At 49.5% G+C, this 17,762-nt stretch overlaps 1 protein-coding gene across 1 annotated transcript; it reads right to left on the reverse strand.

The window, feature by feature from the left end:
• Positions 1 to 542: 542 nt before the first annotated feature.
• Positions 543 to 2,828, reverse strand: MYOCOS (myocilin opposite strand). Its single transcript, XM_053909493.1, is given in 3 exon segments — positions 543 to 681; positions 2,647 to 2,674; positions 2,677 to 2,828. Coding segments are annotated over 3 exon segments (234 nt in total). The 5' UTR covers positions 2,744 to 2,828.
• Between the last annotated feature and the right edge of the window lie 14,934 nt (positions 2,829 to 17,762).

The following is a 17,762-nucleotide window of genomic DNA, read 5'->3' on the forward strand; positions in this document are numbered from 1 at the left end:
AGGTTTCTTCTGTTAGAGCTTGAAATTCACTGAGATCCCCTGGAGGCACACTTTGAAAATAGTGTCCATAAATGTGAAACATAAGCATCCTGCACAGGAGATGGGACGCGGCACAGTTAAATCAGTGCGAAAGGCCATAAAACTGTAGCGTCCCAGGCCGAGTTCTGAAAACCCAAATATCTCATGGTTCTCTGGAGCTCAAATCTTTTTAGATTTAAAGTCACAGAGTCCTGGACTTTTCATTCATCCAGATTTAATAACAAATATCGAAGCCTGATTTTTAAAAAAATTCTGATACACTTGACTACCATAAATGCTCTGCAGAATGGCACGAATTAAAGATCAAACGTGTACATATATCAGAGACCTGACTTGAAAAACCAGAAATTGCTCTAATTACATTAGTGAGGATAGCCAACACTCAACGGTGGTTGTGAGAAAAGAAAAACAGGAAAGAAAGAGCAGAGATGTTCCAAGACAGTCTTCAAAGACCAAACCCAAGGACTTGATGGGAACCTTCCTGGAGTGATGTAAAAGCCCCCTTAGCCCTTGTGGTCCTCCACTGGAGAGGGAGGGGCTGGGGGTACCGTAGGGCCTGCCCTGCTAGAATGGACTTGTTCCAAATCCAGATTGGAAAGCATCTCCCTGGCTTCATCACTTTTCTTGGTAAATCGCTCTTCTCTGGGAGGAAAGGCACACTGAATGTTATTTAAACACATAGGATTTTTTAAGAGAAGAGAAAAGAAAAAAGAAAAGAAAAAAGAAAAAGAAAAAGAAACCTCCAGATCCCAGCACCTAAAGAGAACCACTCCACATTCTGAAGGACATCCTTCCTGACTCCTTTACCCAGGCTGATGGAACTATCTATCCTGGCAAGAGGGAGATGCACTCTACACTTTCATTGTGAGTCAGCTCTTCTCAGAGCGCAGTGGTGCCCGCTTCTCCCCCTGCCCCGCCAGCTTTCTGTCATTGCGACCGAGGGCTCTGCATCCCAGCTATTCTCTGGCCAGCCCAGACAACTTCACTTCGCCTCTCCTAACTTCCCCCCTGCACTCCCCCAAGCCTGCCTTCTGCTGGGGTATACACCAGGGTGTTCCCATTCTTCCCCGGGCTGGGCAAACCCTGCCCTCAAGAGAGTAGGACTAGGCTTGTTGAGGGCTTAAAGATTCAGAGTCAACTGTTCCCTGAACACCTGCTCTGTTCCAGGAACTTGGGGCTAGAAACTAATGACCTGCAGATTCTCGGCCACACCACCCAGTAAGCTTGTCCACTGAAAAGCCTCAGACACAAAAGGATGGACCCGGGTCACACGGCTAGGAAAAGGCAGAACTGGAATCCGGACTCAGATCTCCCGACAACACGTCCCCTGCCGCATCCCCCAGTCAGACCTGATCCCTAATGTTGCTGATGGAGGAAGTAAACGGGAAGGGGGGCTAGGAGAGGCTTCAGAGGTGTGGAATCTCTTCCTTTGTCAGTAGGTGCGAGAGCACAGTGACCGCAGCCCCTGGGAATCAAGGCCCACGCTCGCGGATTAAACCAGTGGGGTCAAATTTGCCACGTACCCTTGTCAGTATAGGTTTCTGACACCCCATATATGTGAAGAAATTATACAGACTATTTTTAATCAATATCTTACATCCCCCAAAACTCTAAGGTCAAGAGGCACTGTGAATAATATTGGATGGAGGTCCGTATTTCCAATCAGCAAGCTTTGCCAATTTTTGCTGTTTATGCACATTTGCATGATTAGAAATGACTTCAATCAGGTTTCTTGGCAGAAATGTCGTTAGGCTGCTTGTCCCTTTGGAGGGTTACATTCATTAAGAGCAGATAACACACCGTGTAAATCCACTTAACCCACACACGTTGTTTGCAACATACTGGCATTTGCTGCAAGTGAGCGAAGAAGCGCCAGGACTTCCCCCAGCGTGTGGCTCCCACCCCTCCCCCGGGAAGGTCTCGTGATGGACCCATGACCACTGCGCATTCAGCAGAGGGTGCTGTCCATCCCCCAAACATCAGTTTCAATAGAGCTTCGCTTTCATGTACATGGGAGTCCTAATAATTCTTTATACACCTTCATAGAGCAGCTGTCTTGGGCCAGAGACCAGACCAGACCAGAGACAGGACGGGACACCCCACAGAGGCTGTCACGGGCTCGTCAGAGTTTGCAAAGGAAAATGCAAGTTGCCCAGTTAAGTTTGAATTTTTGGATAAACAACGACCGCTAAACACCATCAGGGGAAGGGGTCAGACAGTGGGTCCAGAATTCCCACAGCCCCACAGGGTCTGGCTGCCCCGTGGTGTCAGCACCTCTTCTAAGGGCTGGCCAGCACAGTCCCGGGCACCAGGCGCACGGTGGCGGAGGGGAGAAGGAGGACCTGCCTGCAGGGAGCTTATGGCCTGGCTGGCAATGCGGACAAGTTTTGGAGCGGGGGGCGGGGTCCGTGAAAGACCAGGTTAGTCTGTTTCCCACGGTGGGTGACAAAGCGGTGTCTCAGCCACAACACCTGCCCCGAAGCAGCGGATGAAGGCAGTTGAATGCCCCAAAAGCAATGTTTCCTGCAGTTTCAGGGGTCCCCGTGGGGATCAGCATTTATGCTCCGCCCCCCCCACCCCCAACCGAGCCAGAGCGCTCTCAAGTACCTGGGGGCCACGGTGACCCTGCGCCTCTCACCTCGGAGCCTAGGTCTCCTCCGTAAAGTAGGTTATTGTCGTGGTCTGTCGTGCTTTTCCGAGCCATGGCCTTGCACTCAGAGGACTCCAGGAATTTAGATTCACCGCCCCGACGAACCTAAGATACAAGCGCCAGTAAATGTACTGCACGGGTCACACGTGGGTCCAGCACGTTTGCTGCCGCCCCACCCCCACCCCCCTCCCCCAGCCCCGCCTGTCGTGAGGCAGATACCGCTTCAAAATCCAGAGCAGTCGCGCTGACCCCTAGGTGAAAGCTGAGGTGAAAGAGAGGTGGACGGTGTATCCCCAGGTAGCGCAGCTGGGCCCTGTCCCGTTCTGCCTCCCCTGTAACAGGTGCAACGCCCACGGAGCCCCTGCCCCCCAGCGCTGTTTGGCATCACTGACCCACGCGGAGCTTCCTTCCCAGAGTGCTTACCTTCTAGAGAACAGGAAAGGGACAGGGACAAAGCGGGGGGGCGGACCAGGTACTTAGATATGCACGTGGCATAGACCCTGGGGGCTTGAGAGTGAGGACAAAGGTAACAGCGGCCGCCCACTTAGTGCCGGTCCCCCTTGGATGTCCTCTTATGTTATCTTATTTGCTAACCACAGTAACTGTGCCAAGTGCTGTGATCCCCGTGGAATGAATGGGGAAACTGAGCAGTGGAGAAATTCGGTAGCTTCCCCAGGGGCACAGAGCCAGAATCTGAGCCTCGGCCCGGCCGGCTTCAAGGACTCCACTGCAGAGCCAAGGAACCCCCAAGTTCTGCCCCAGCGACAAGCCATCTCACAGGAACAGGAGAGGAGTCTCCATTCCTGGAGCCGTCGCGCTCTCAAGGTGACACTCTGGTTCCTCCAGGGTGAATTGCGATGACCTGAGCTCAGCGGCCGGATCTGGCTGGAGAAGTTCGTTCCTAGGAGGATGCCAACTGAGTTACCTTCTGATCCCAGACCAGCTCAGCGTGTGACCCTGTCCGCACTTCAGCTCATGGTCCTTGAAGAAATGCCCTTGTTACAGACTCTGTACCCACACGTCTGCTACACCCCACGCCCTCAGAGAAGGAAAAGACCAAAACGCCACTGCCATCGGCTCGCTTCTTCCGGTCTTTTATCCCCCGGTAGTCAGGCTCTCTCGGGAACTGGGCTTAATGGGGTTGATTTGCCCTTAGAAGGTAGCAGCTGACCCAAATTTTCCCTGCAGAAGTGTCCTTGATGAGGAATCCTCACAGATGTTGCAGGAGGAGGTGAGTCTTGAGTGCAGAGCAGGGAAGGGCAGTCTGCCGCCTGGGCCACCAGGAAGTGCTGCCCCAGACGCCCCGTAAATGTGACATCTGACGTGTGATCTAATGACTCCGTTTTCAAAAGCTAATTCCCGTGCACCCCCCTCCCAGCAGTCACTGCGCCCACCCTTCCTGAGGATCCTGGCACTTCCACTGACGTGGCAGGTGCTCAGGCTTTGGAACGGACGTTGATTTCACGGACTCCCACTTTTGAGCTGAGTGATCTTGGGCAAGTGATTTCACCTCCATGAGCCCAGGTTTTCTTACCTGTAAAAGGGGAGGGACACACTCTCCTAGAGCAGGAGTGAGGGTTGAGAAAATATTTGCAAAAATGCCTCGTTTTTACCTGTTCTTTTTTATTTAAAATTATTTATAGATAGGGGTGCCTGGGTGGCTCATTCGGTTAAGCCTCTGACTTCGTTTCGGCTCAGGTCATGATCTCACAGTTCATAAGACCGAGCCCCACCTCGGGCTCTGTGCTGAGAGTGCAGAGCCTGCTTGGGATTCTCTGTCTCCCTCTCTCTGCCCCTCCCCTGCTCGCACTCTCTAAATAAATAAACTTTAAAAAAATATTTAAATAGATGCATTTAGCCCCAGGATGAATATATGTGTATACATATATTCCCCCTCATATAATGCCATGAATGTAAGGCTTTTCCTCACAAATATGCATTTTGAAAGCGGGAGCTCTTTTTTTCCTTCTCTCCCATCCCAGGGCTTGGCAGAGTGCTGAGATCCTCGTGGGAGCCCGACAAGGACTTAAATTGAGTCAGAATCTGTGATAGCATTGTGTTCCGGTTTTCTGGAGCCATAGGATCACCAAAGTCTCTCGAGTGTGAGGGGTGTGCAAAATGTAAACTATCTTCATCGTGTTCGAATATGTCAGAAGCAATCATTGCATGTCGACTTCAGAAGGGACACAGGGACGGTATGGATTTCTTAAAAGGGTCTGTTTTGTGTTGCTTTGCTGCTGTTTTGACACAATGGCTTTGGAGAACAACATCTGAGCTTTAGGTAGGGACCCTTGGGAAGTGTGATGTCATTCAGATACATCTAAAGCAATGAGCTGCGACACAAAGCCAGTCCCTACCTCCCTACGCTAGGCATCCTTTAGGATGGTCTGTACTTATCTAAGACATGTTTCTGAATCGAGACATCTGAACACGAAGTTTACAGTCCAGATAGGTAAGAAGAAGGGCTGGTAATATTAAAGCAAGAGGGTTTTTTCTCTACACTGACCAAAATAGGAGGAAGCCGCGGCTCGTAAACCTGGTGTTCAAAACACCATCAGCCTGGCATCAAAGTTTATAAACGTAACAACTATGTTTTTCCACTCACAAAACACATACATGGGTAAAATAAAATGAAAACATGTATTCTGTAGAAAAACCAGACGACTTTACAACTGCCAACATGATTCTTCTTTTAAATGTTTATTTATTTATTTAGAGAGGCATGGGAATGAGCGGGGGAGGCGCAGAGAGAGAGGGAGACAGAGAATCCCAAGCAGGCTCCAGGCTCTGAGCTGTCAGCACAGAGCCCTACGTGGGGCTCGAACCCACGAACTGTCAGATCATGACCTGAGCCGAAGTCGGACGCTTAACTGACTGAGCCACCTGGCGCCCTCGGACTAGTCTTGCTTTAAATTCATGACTGCAAACTTCAAGTGGGTGCTTATCCCAAGCCTAGAAACCTCTCATCTCTCCTCAAACCTTCAACACTTCCTCCCAACTCTCAGCGTGGAAAACTGAAGCAATGGTAAGACCTCGCAGAGCACGTCTACCCATATTCTTGTCTCCTTTCCCCCCGACCACAGGAGAACCACTGGCGCCCTGAGTCACCTTGCACTCGGCACCGGATCCCGTCCTCTCGCACCCACTCCAGCCTCTGCTCGGCAGTCCTTCCCTCCAGAACACCAGCTCATCCCTCCCTGTCGGCTCGTTCCCATCAGCGTACAGACATGTTGTTTCTGTTGAAACCCCCTCTTGCACCCACTGTTTCCCACCACAACGCAAATAAGCAAACATTTCTTGGAAGAGAGTTGACTGTATTCGTTGCCTCCAGTTCCTTTCCTTCTGTTCTCCATCAAATCCACGCCAGTGGCATTTGAAACCCTAGGTGACTCCCTCCTTCCTGAGACGCTTCCTTCCTTGACTTCCAGGACATCACACTTCCCCTGCTCTGACCTCACTCGTTGCTTCCTCAGGTCCTTTTGCTTGTTTCTTCTCATCTCCCTAAACTCTTTTAACAGTAGCACATCCTAGGCTCAGTCCTCAAATTCCTTCGCTTCTCTGTGCCCACTTCCCTGTTGATCTCATTTAGTTGCATCATTTAAATACCATCCAATGGTATTTAAATACCATGGACGATGACATCCATCTTTCTGTCTCTCAGGTTCCGATCTGTCCCCTGGACTCGAGACTAATACATCTACTGCTTACCTGACATCTCCATTTAACTAATAAACATTTAAGCGTGACACGTCCAAGAACTGAACTCTAAACTCCTTCAAAAGTGTTCCACCACCTCCCCCATTTCTCTGAAGGGCAGCCCCATCCTTTCAGCTGCTTGAGCCTCAAATCTAGTAGTCATTTTTGCCTTTTCTCTCTCTCTCTCTCTAATTCACATTTAATCCATCAGCAGATGGACAGCTATGCTCTTTAAGTTGTACCCAGAATCCAGGCCCTTCTCACCACCTTCACTGTGACCCCCCTGGCCCACAGCTCATCATCATCTTTGGCAGGAGACTTGCATTGCTTCCTAACTGGTCTGCCTGGTGGATCCTTGTCCCTCCGTCAGTCTGTCCCCAACCCACAGCCAGAGCGATCCTTTTAAAATATGTCATGCTACTCCTCTGCTTCAAACTCTCCAGTGGCTTTCTATTTCACTGGGAATAAAAGCCAAAACCCCTTACAGTGGCATTCAAAGCCCAATACGGTCTGGCCCCTTCCCCCATCCCCAATTTTTCTGATCTCAACAATTATTGCTCTCCTTTTTTCTGACTCTGCTTCAATTATCTGGCCTCCTCACTGTTCCTTGAATACCCAGGGACACCGTCTAAGCCAGGCTTTGCTCTTGGCTGTTGCCTCTACCTGGAAAACTCTTGCCCCAATATCTGCAGTTTGTCTCCTTCCTTCCTCCACATCTCTGTTCAGCACAGTGATGCCTTGCCTGAGTATTCCATCTAAAATGTAGAAAAGAGGGGAGTCCCGTCGGCTCAGCGACCGACTCTTGGTTTCGGCTCAGGTCATGATCTCACGGTTTCGTGAGTTCGAGCCCTGCATCGGACTCTGCACCGGCAGCACGGAGCTTCCTTGGGATTCTCTTTCTCTCTGCCCCTCCCCCACTCATCTCTCTCTGTCTCAAATAAAGACACTTTAAAAAAATAAAACGGAGTAAAGAACATGGCTTTTGTCTGCTGTATCTGAATACCTAGAACAGCACTCAGCGTGTTGTAGCAGATGCTGTGGTTGGGCCATCCGGATCCCTTTCGGACCCGGGCACTTGTTTCCCTGGTGGCTGCGAATGTCGGTGGCTGATGGCTTTCAGCTGAGTCCCTCTCCAAGCATTGCTTTCAGCTGCAGACAGGTGCCTTGGCCAAGTTCACGGCCTTCGCCTAGAGACAAAGGAGAGCGCTCGTCCAATGACTGACCAATGTGGGGGTGTGAATGCCCAGCCCCCTTGCTTCGCTTTGACCGTAGCTCCCGAGGCCAGTGTGTAAGTGCAGCTCCACTCCTCCTACCCACTTAGCTCTCCAGCAGGTGCATATGCAGAGGGCATTCCACCAACGAACTTCCTGCACATAAATCTTACTTGTGTTTCCCAGGAAACTCAACCTAACACTGTGCATACCAGCAGTGGTTTGAGGAAGCAGACTCTAAAAGCAGATTTGGGTGGTGGCTCATCCGACAGGGGCAACCCCGTCACCGGTGGCAAGTGGAGGACAAATAGCCCAGCAGGTTGCAATGGCCACGTGGCGAAATTTTCATTGGTGGTGTCTTGGGATGGGACTCTGTTGAAAAGGAATGAACTGGCAGGTTCAATATCTCACGCTTTTGAGAGGTTCGTGGGAAAAGCACTAATTCGTAAGGATAGTGCTTCTTGCTCACGGCTACTGTTGTTTTTGAGAAAGACCGTGAAAAATCGGGGTTAGAGATCTGCAGTCGAAGGTGAAGGGAGGAAGAGGCCAGCTTGGCTGCACATAAAGGGACTCTCATTTCTCCCCAGCCAAAGGGCAGTGAAAGCTGAGGATACGGTGGTATAAGACCTAATTATGAGATAAATAGCATCTCAGAGAAGGCAGACTTCTCAGTCCCAGCAAGGCTGGAAAACAGCAGGATCCTGAGATTTGGGATGAAGACTTTGGGGTGATACACTTGGAGACCTTGAAACCCCAGATGCACCCGATCCCCAGGGCCTGCAGGAATGACCCAGCCCTCCCTGCTGGGGACCAGCACTCCTTTAGGTTGAAGATGTTATAGAGGGCTCTGTCTTGTAAGGCAACACACATCCCTTCAGGACCTCCCTTCTGGCTATGAGACCAATATCGAGTCACCATCAGCAACTCACCAGAAAAGTGCTGGGTTAAGGGGGGTTTGGGAGGCCACTCTCCTGAGATACATAATTCCCCAGCAAGGACCCTAGGAGATAGTGCTCATCTACTCCCATGATGGTTCTTAGAAGTTTGGAGTAAGGGATGGCCCACATTAAATGAAGTAGAAATTCTAGAACAGATGGTGGAAAAAGGGAACCAAAGGATCAGAGAAATGGGCATTCTAGACTGGATATACTGTAAAAGGACACAGAACTCGCCAGTTGAGTATGCTCTGTGGGTGAGCCAGGAGAACACTCATTTTACCAAAGGGACCAGGTAAGTACTGCACAGAAGGGCCCCAGCATCATCGGGAAGCTCTGTCCTCTGTAGGAGGCTGACAGTACAAGATCCAGTTATTGGAATTGGCCTCACATAGAGCAGTGAAGAAACTAGGTGATAAGACAAGAGGTCAGCTGGTGGTACTCAGTGATCAGGAACATGTGGATAAAATTACCATAACGAGCAGCAAAATCAGAGTGGCAGCTGGGAGGTTTGACCCCCCACAGAACCATAGAGGCGGTTAACAGAACACAGCATTCACAGGAATAGTCAATGGTCAACAAATATGGCTCAGTTTCTACGAGCAAATCAATATGGCGGATGACAAGGAGGTTGAGGGCAGCCACCTCAATAAAAAGCCACCATCTATTATTCTGGTTCTAGACCTGGAACCCACTAAGAGGGAAATCAGATGGATGAAGGAGCCCGTAATACCACGGCAAGCGTATATGGTAATGACGGCCAATAGGGACCTAGGGCCATTTACTCAAGTCACCATACACTGGGGACAGAATATCCACACACTTTGAAGATTTTTGGACACAAGATTCAACCTGATGCTGATATTCAAAGTGTCAACATGGTCCTTCTGTTAGAGTTGGGGGCGCAGAGAGGCCAGGAATAGAGAGTCCTGGTCCAGGTCTAACTCAGCGAGATCACCGGGTCTATGACTTGCCCAGTGGTCATTTCCGTATGTTCTGAGTATACCATTGGAATGGACCAGCTTGCAGGTTGGCGGTATTCTAATAGAGGCCTTGGCCTGAGGTACCAGCTATCGCAGAGGGAACTACTTAAATCACGCCCCTGCCCCCCAGACACTAGAGGAAATACCTTGTGGCAGGTGGGAATAGTGCTGATTGATGTTATCCTTACAAACCTGAAGGGTGCAGGGGTGGTGGTTCCTAGAACATCCGCATTGACCTCGCTCCTCTGGCCTCTACAAAACCACACTGAAGATTACAGCAAACTCAACAGAGTTGCAGCCCCATCTAAGAGCAGCTGCCACGTCCAAAGCCACGTGCGTGTTAGAGCAGATCGATGCGGACCTACCCCGTCAGTGAAGTTCGCGGGGATCCAAGGGTCCAGGACACGCCGTTCCATTACCTCCAGATTAAAGGACACAGTATTGCACCTCCTGTCTCTCACCACACTTCTAAGTGGAGCACATGACTGGCGGGCCTCTCTGGATTCTGAAGCAGCATGCTCCACGCCTAGGAATCCTGCTCCAACGTCAGCCTACGTCCTGGGCGACACGGAAGTACGCCAGCTCTGAGCAGGCTCTGGAGCGAGAAGGGCCCCTGCGGGGCGGGTGGGCTCCCAGCCACTTGGTCAGCACTAACTAGACGACCTCACGGTATTAAAGGCATTGGTGATGGAAAAGCTGTTGTGTGCCAAGCTCCAGGAAGAGGATTACGATGCAAGGCCTGCAACGGTGTTGTATTCAAGGCTCCTGAGAGAAACCGAGCCCCTGACCTTGGGATACGAAGCCACTAAATGGCCAGAACCGCCCGTCTTGAACGGTTTGAGCAGGCCCTGTGGCAATCCATCCTAAGATGGCAACGGCACAGCTAGAACCTGAGGGACGAACAGGGGGCCCAGAGCCCCAGATCTTTCACACCAGAACCTCTCCCTAAGCTCCCCCGTATGTGTGCGTGAAGGGTCCCTGATGGTCACCTTAGAAGGAAAAAACTGAAGTGTGGTTCTGTCGGTTCACCATGTGGGTACAAGCTCAAATTGGATAGCTGCTGCTCTATGGCAGGCGGCGGGCGGGGGTGGGGGGGTGCAAACGACAGTGATGAGGGAAAATCGTCCCAACACACAGTTTAGGGCAATGCATCTGGACATTTACTGTGTGGGAAGAGAAGTGGTCCAAAGCAAGAATAAATACAATGGTATAGGGCTTGGCTGTTGGTCAGGAGCTTGGAAATAAAATGGCTGCAAAATCGCCCAGCACTTGGGTGACTAGAATCGACACATTCTGTACATGGGTTTGCTTTTTCTGCCTGCAGGACCTCGGCCAGCATCATCAGTGTTTATTCTACCCTGATGGGACCCTCCACCTCCTCGGACCAAAGAATCTGCACTAACAGCCAAAGAGATGCGCAGTGGGCACGGAGCCCACAGTCCGCCGTTTCTATGACATACGGTATCCTCTGGAAGCTGCCAGCCTGATTGACTGGAATGGCCTTTTGAAGATGCAACGGCAGAGCCAGCTCGGAGACAATACCGCTCAAAGATGGTGTGGCAGGAAGCTTCTAAGAATCCTTGATGAGCCCTGCCTCCTGCCATTCACAACCCTGTGTGACTGTGCCCCTTGAGTGTGGACTTAATTGACTGGCTTCTGATAAACACAATATGGCAGAAGTGACAGGATGTCACTTCCAGACAAAGTTACAAAAAGACCGTGATCTGTCTTGTTTTCTCACTGCCTCTTGGACTGATTGTTTTGAAGCCAGCTGCCATAATGTGAGGCAGCCCCGGGAACAGGCCCAGTGATGAGGGGACAGAAGCCTACCAATGACCATGAGTGATCTTGGAAGAGGGCTGACTCCCTCTGAGCCTTAAAACGGGCTGCATCTTTTGTCAATGGCCCTACGCACTCATGCAAGACCCAGAGCCAGAGGGACCTACCTAAACTGCACCTGTGTTCCTGACCCACAGAAACTGAGATCATGTTTGTCATTTGAGCCACTAAGTTCTGGGGTAATTTGTAACATAGCGTTAGGTAACTAACATGGAGGACTGCCCTTTTAGAAACCAGAGGTGGAGTTGAATAGTTTAGCGTCACTCCCAGTGACCCACTTAGAGGAGCTGGGTTTCTCATCCCCGCAACTCTGGGCCCCGTGGGTTGTTTTTAATTTTAGGGAGCGCGCGCACGCTAGCAGGGGAGAAAGGCGCGGAGAGAGAGAAAATCTCAAGCAGGCTCTGCGCTGAGTGTGGAGGCCCCATCCCAGGACCCTGGGATCATGACCTGAGCTGACACTGAACCAACTGGGCCACCCAGGTGCCCCCGGTTTAGAGGTTCTTGCTCTGAGAAGAGGAATGCATCTACTAGTGACACAGGGACATACCCATTAAGCTTTATAGCTTAGAGTTACTTCGGGGTCATTTTGCTAAAGAAAAACAGGCAAGGAAAGAAGTTACCATTTGGCAGAGGTGCAGGAGACTCTAGTCCTCAGGAATTGGGCCAAGGAAGAATATGTCTGACTCTCAAGTGATCTAAGGGGGCAGATAAACATGGCCGCCTGTGGTAGAAAGACCCGGTGAACAAGGGCTCAGACTCCCTCGGAGATTAGGAGCGGGTCAAGCCATCCTGAACAGTAGAGGTTTGAGTTGATAGAGCGCTCTAGGAGGAGGAGAGGGGAGGAGGTCACTTGTGGCCGGGACACCAGCTTCGATGGCAGGGTCTGTGTTTTGCCCACTAACCTTCTTCGAAGCAGGAAGAAATGCGGCGGACTCTGAAGCTATTCCCAGAGCTGCTTCTCTGAAGCCGGCGCATCCGAGCGGTGAAAGGATGGCCCACACTGGATGCAATAAGCAGACTACGCCGAAGGTATAAAAGTCTGACCCTCTGGCCTGATGGATACCGCAGGAATATCGTGTTTCCAGAGCATCTTACAGGATCTCTGCACAGCCTTTGTTGCAACAGCATCTCAGTTCAATTCTTCCTCCTGCCCAGTCCTCCTTTTTACTCCCTCACAAATGTTCACCCCACGGTCAGGCCCCAAGAAACTCCCCGTACGCATCTTTTGCAGTTTCCTCTGGAACCCAACACAACAGCTGAACAAATGAATACACGGTTACCTATTTGGTGCTGTGCCGTCCTTAACCCATTTGCACAACCCAAGAACTAGGAGAAATGTGGTTTTAGAATGGCAGAGACCATCCAGAGTGGAGCTCAGGCCTATGCAGTGCCTTCTAATGGGAAGAATTCGAACCACTGAGTTGGAAAAGATGTCAATGGTCTTCCAACGGTTTCTTTTTCGTAGAGAACCGCGTTTTTTGAGGTGCAGTCTTACGTGGGACCTTACGTGGAGAGGGAGTTCAAAGTTACCTCCACCAACATGGTTTCTCTTGCCGTGAGACACCTCTGAGGAACGAGATTCCCTCTGTATCATCTGAAATGGGCAAGAGAAACCCTGACCTGCTGCCATGTTTACAGAAGCTATTTAACTCCAGAGAATTCCTGGAGTCTGAAGAGCAGACACCAGATTAAGCGATGTAGATTTAGCAAGACAATGACCTGCTCGTTTTTTTGCAACCTACCAGACACCAGGCATTCTATTTATACGTATCTTATTTCATTTAAGCATCAGAACCCTGTGAGGAAGAATCGTTTCTGTGTTACGGCTGGAAAAACCGAGAGCTGTGATCTTTCTTAGTAACTTCAAGTCCAGCGCTGCCCATAGCTCAGCGGTCAAGAGCTTGTGCTGGGCACTCAGACTGCCGGGACCAACTCCCGCAACTATTGCATAGCTTTGGGCAAGTGACCTGTGCCTCGTTCTTCTAACGCCTAAGGGAGACTGGAAAGTCACCTACCTCGGGAGGACGTTGGGAGGAGTCAGCTGATACGTGTCAATTAGAACAGAGCCTGGCGCACAGGCAACTTCTAAATTTGGCTATTTCTCTCCAGACACGGCAGGCCTGGGAAGAAGCCAGTTTCGGACATGCGAGGCCGGAGTATTACCCTTTGTCACCACTTTTCCCCTGTGACTTCTGGTCAGAACACACTTGGGGAGAGCCTTTGTACCAGAGGTATGGATGGGCACCCGAGGGTCGGAGCGCGGTCTGTCCCATGGGTAACCTTCACCACCAGGGAAGAAGTTCCACCTGTGTCTCTTTCCCTCTGTGCTCCTTGGGAGGGTGGAATCATGCCTCTCTGGGATTCAGGACCTCGCAAGGGTGATGCCTGCCACATGTCCGGTGCCACACAAATCCTTCTGGAATAAAAAGCACTCATGCGGGAGAATGGGATGGCTTCACGTGGGAGGCCTACTCCACCATTCTGTGCTTCCTGCTTGTGTCTCAAAGTACCTTCAGGATGAAGGTTAAAAATCTCAAGTACCTGAACCATGCCCTGAAGGGGCGAGTAACATTTATTATGAGTAACTCCATTTTTCCCTGTGTGGCTTTAAGCTGATAGAAAATCTGCTAACAGCCATTTAAGAGGAAAATTTGTAACATCCTTTTCAATGACCAGGTTATAGAAATCCAATACCCAATCAATCCCCTGCCACTGTGGGTATCACTAGCAGCTTCCGTGGGGGAGTATGGCTTTATATTTGGTATTTTCAGCTTCTCATACTGAAGGGTTGGAGAGCAGCTCCTCCCTGGCAGCAATTACCCTTAATTTACGTTAGTACTCATATTCTGTGCAAGCCATGGAATCCCTTAGCCAAACAAATACTAAAAACCACCTCAGGTGAACACTATGCATACTTCCAGCCCTAAGTCAGTAAACCAGGGATCATTCCCCACAGAACAAGTGGGCTAGTCAACATGGGAGATCAGAAATTATGGATACCTTAATTCCTCGACCTTACGTGTGCACTGATTTTCCAAGCAATCTTTTGGTGAAGTCTTATGCCATTTCTTTGAGATGTCTGCCGGAGTCTTTTACACAGGGTAAAAGAATTGAAATCGAAATCGGGAAGGGCCGGAATACAGCTGTCCCTCCTGGTTTAGCTCCTCTGCACTATTGCCCTTCAACCTGAGGCCCACGCATCTGGCAGCACAGGCCTGCTTAAGGGAATCTCCCCGCTCCGATTCCCCACGGAGCACCAATGTGCTTGCGGGCTCCCTTTTCATTTCAGGTGAGGAAACTGTCGACTCCTGCTTTTGCTCAGAAACCAGTTAAGACCAAAATTTACAATCTCACGTATTAGCTGATGTGTCAGGAAATGGTGAGAAATGAGGCCAAGTAAGTACTGCCTAAGTACCTTTAGAAGATCTTAGTCATATTTAGGAAGTTAAGCAGTATAGATAGATGGAAAGAGAGATAGAAAGGAGAAGGCCCCGATGGGCAGCAGATGGCCTAAGGCATCCAGAAAACAGGTCAGGTTATTAGTGGTAGAAATCTGAACGACCTCAAGCCACCACCTGTAGCTCGACCTCCTCCATCAGACTACGTTGAGGTAAGAAACGGGACTTCTGCAGTCCCAGCGACTGATACAGAAGTTGATACTTGACCCCTTGCCTCATTTTACCAGTCTCACCTTTTGCTTAAACTCTCTAGTTCAGGTGAAATTTTCTTCTCCTCTGGTACCTCATTCCCCTGTTGAGGGAAATGTGTTCTTAAAAACAATTCGGGGGCACGTGGGTGGTGCAGTCGGTTGAGTGTCCAGCTCTTGATCTCAGCTCAGGTCATGATCTGTTTGTGAGATTGAGCCCCGTGTCGGGCTGTGTGCTGACACCGTGGAGCCTGCTTGGGATTCTCTTTCTCTCCCTCTCTGCCTCTCCCCCCGATTGCCCTCTCAAAATAAACTAAAAAAAAAAAAAAAAAAGCTTACATTGGAAGATGGAGTACATTAGCCAGTCTTAAGCACATTCTGACCACTCGTAGATACCAAACTGACTGATGCCCACAGCTAGTAGGCTGTTAAGTCCAGATTAGTTGAATTCTACCAATTTCACTCTGAAAAATTCTTGTCAAATTAGGTGTAGGGAAAACCAGAAAACTGAGGGGAAGTGTCTGTAAAAATTCAAAGGAATTCTGTACTTACCCTGTGTAAAAGACTCCAGCAGGCATCTCAAAGAAATGGCATAGGACTTCACCAAAAGATTGCTTGGAAAATCAGTGCACACGTAAGGTCGGGGAATTAAGGAGGTATCCATAATTTCTGATGTCCCATGTTGACTAGCCCATCAGTCCAGCTTTCTGGATTTTTTTTTTTTAAAGTAATCTCTACACCCAACACGGGGCTTCAACTCACAACCCTGAGACTGAGTCGCATGCTCTACTGACTGAGCCAGCCAGGTACCCCAGATCTGAAGGCTTCTACTTAAGAACCCAAGTGACACCAGGTCATGCTCCCCCACCACAGAAATAAGCTTCATTTCTGTCGTAGTAGGAACATGACCTGCCAGCCCACTGTACCCCAAGAAAGGCTGAAAATCAATAGCACTCTTGCTTGGCCTGGAGCCTGTTGCCACTGTCTTCTGAATTACTTCAGGAAAATGAAACAGAGCCGCTACTTCGAGCGCCAACAGCAGACTCGGCCCTACGCCTGAGGGTGTGAGTGAAGACCAGCACACAAAAGGAGGAAAAGGGACCAGCAAATGATCCCCTCTGGCAATGTGCGAATGCCTGGACGGCCAGTTTAACAGGAAGGCATCACTGTCCAGATCTTTTCTAGTTCATTTCACAAGCAGATTGTTTTATGGCTGAAATTTCTTAATCACTTAAAATATAATCCAATTAAGATGCTTTCCACAAACAGGTCAACTGTGGCTCGCTGTAGCTGCAGGTTACGGGTAGAAGAGACTGGAAAGGGCATGTGGAGATACCGAAGATGCCAACAAGCTGTGGCAGCAGAGGAAGCCCTGTTACAGGACGAACCCGACGCACTCAGTCCTGACAGTCCTCTCAGCTTTGTTTAACCCAAGGTATATGTGGATTCGGATCCCATCTTCCAGCCAAGAGTAGGCTGGAACTTCACTTCCCGTAATTTGTATTGTGAAAATAAGTAGATTTAACCCCTTTTCAAACTATACCCTCCTCTCGGTCCCCAACCCGCCTCCCCCACTTACTCTTCCATCATAATGCACAATTTATGACTAAGGACAAAAACGCTCTGTTCCTCCTTACCAGAACAGTTCAAAGGACAGAGAATGTTCAAAGGGTTACGTGACCAAAGCCACTACCGATGACTGACCGTAACATCTTCTGGGTAATCTAGTCACACGTCAGAAGAGCCAGAAACAAGAACTGTATGGCCAAACTGTGGAGATCATTTACGTAAATACCTTACTTTCACTGGACACCCTTTTGTTCCCATTTTTAACACTGTATGATCCTACCCGGCAAAGGGCCCACGGTGTTCGTGGTTTCAAATTCGCACAACCAGCTGAGCAGAACGTACCTGGTTGCTTACAAATGCAGAGTACAAACTACATAGTTCAGTCACTCTGAAGTTCTACCATTTACGAGGACCGAACTGAAGGGTCAGAATATGAAAAACAAAGGCCATCGAGGTGACTTGGTAAGAAGGCGAACAGATGAAGTGGTGACTCCAGCTCTCTTGGTACCAGTCTGTGATCCTAGCCTGACCCGTCGCACCAATTCAGAACATACTTTGAGAAAGAAAACCTTACACAGAAAGCTTGGCTTCACAGTACTTGGGTGTTCTAAGTGATTAAGAATCACAGTAGCCACGAGTAAAGACGGCACACAGGTCGTCAGTGACTGGATTACTAGTTTTCCGAAAGCTGGGTCTGGAAGCCATGTGTTCTGGATAAGGGATTGTAGACAATTAAAATCCCTCAGCGCTTCACGTTACAAAAGGAGTAAATGATAAAACAAATCTCTTACAGGCTGCTTGTGTGGGTGACGACGACTATCAGTGTGCTAGGAAAAATATGAAAAATGCAAACGTTTTAAGTACCGAGATCTATTTTGGGTCGTTCAATTTCTGCCCAGAAGAACAGTGAAACTATTTTGCTACGTTCAGCACTTCACACCATGCACAAAGACCTCTCTGCTCCTGGGCAGACTTGTTTTCAAAAGGAGTATGGCTACCCTGGGAACAGAGGCCACGGCTAATATCTTCCATGACAACATCTACTTTGACTGAATAAGCTTTATAGTTCTTAAGCCAAATCAAGTCTTTGGATGAGAATCTCTTCCTAGAGCGCAATGTACCCTTGATCACTATTTTTGGTACATGACAGACCTTCTTGCTCCAAATTTGGGGAATGGATCAGAAGTTCCAAGA

Source organism: Panthera pardus, unplaced genomic scaffold (genome assembly GCF_024362965.1).
Source record: "Panthera pardus isolate Hobbes unplaced genomic scaffold, ASM2436296v1 HiC_scaffold_21, whole genome shotgun sequence".
In the NCBI taxonomy this organism is placed as follows: domain Eukaryota; kingdom Metazoa; phylum Chordata; class Mammalia; order Carnivora; family Felidae; genus Panthera; species Panthera pardus.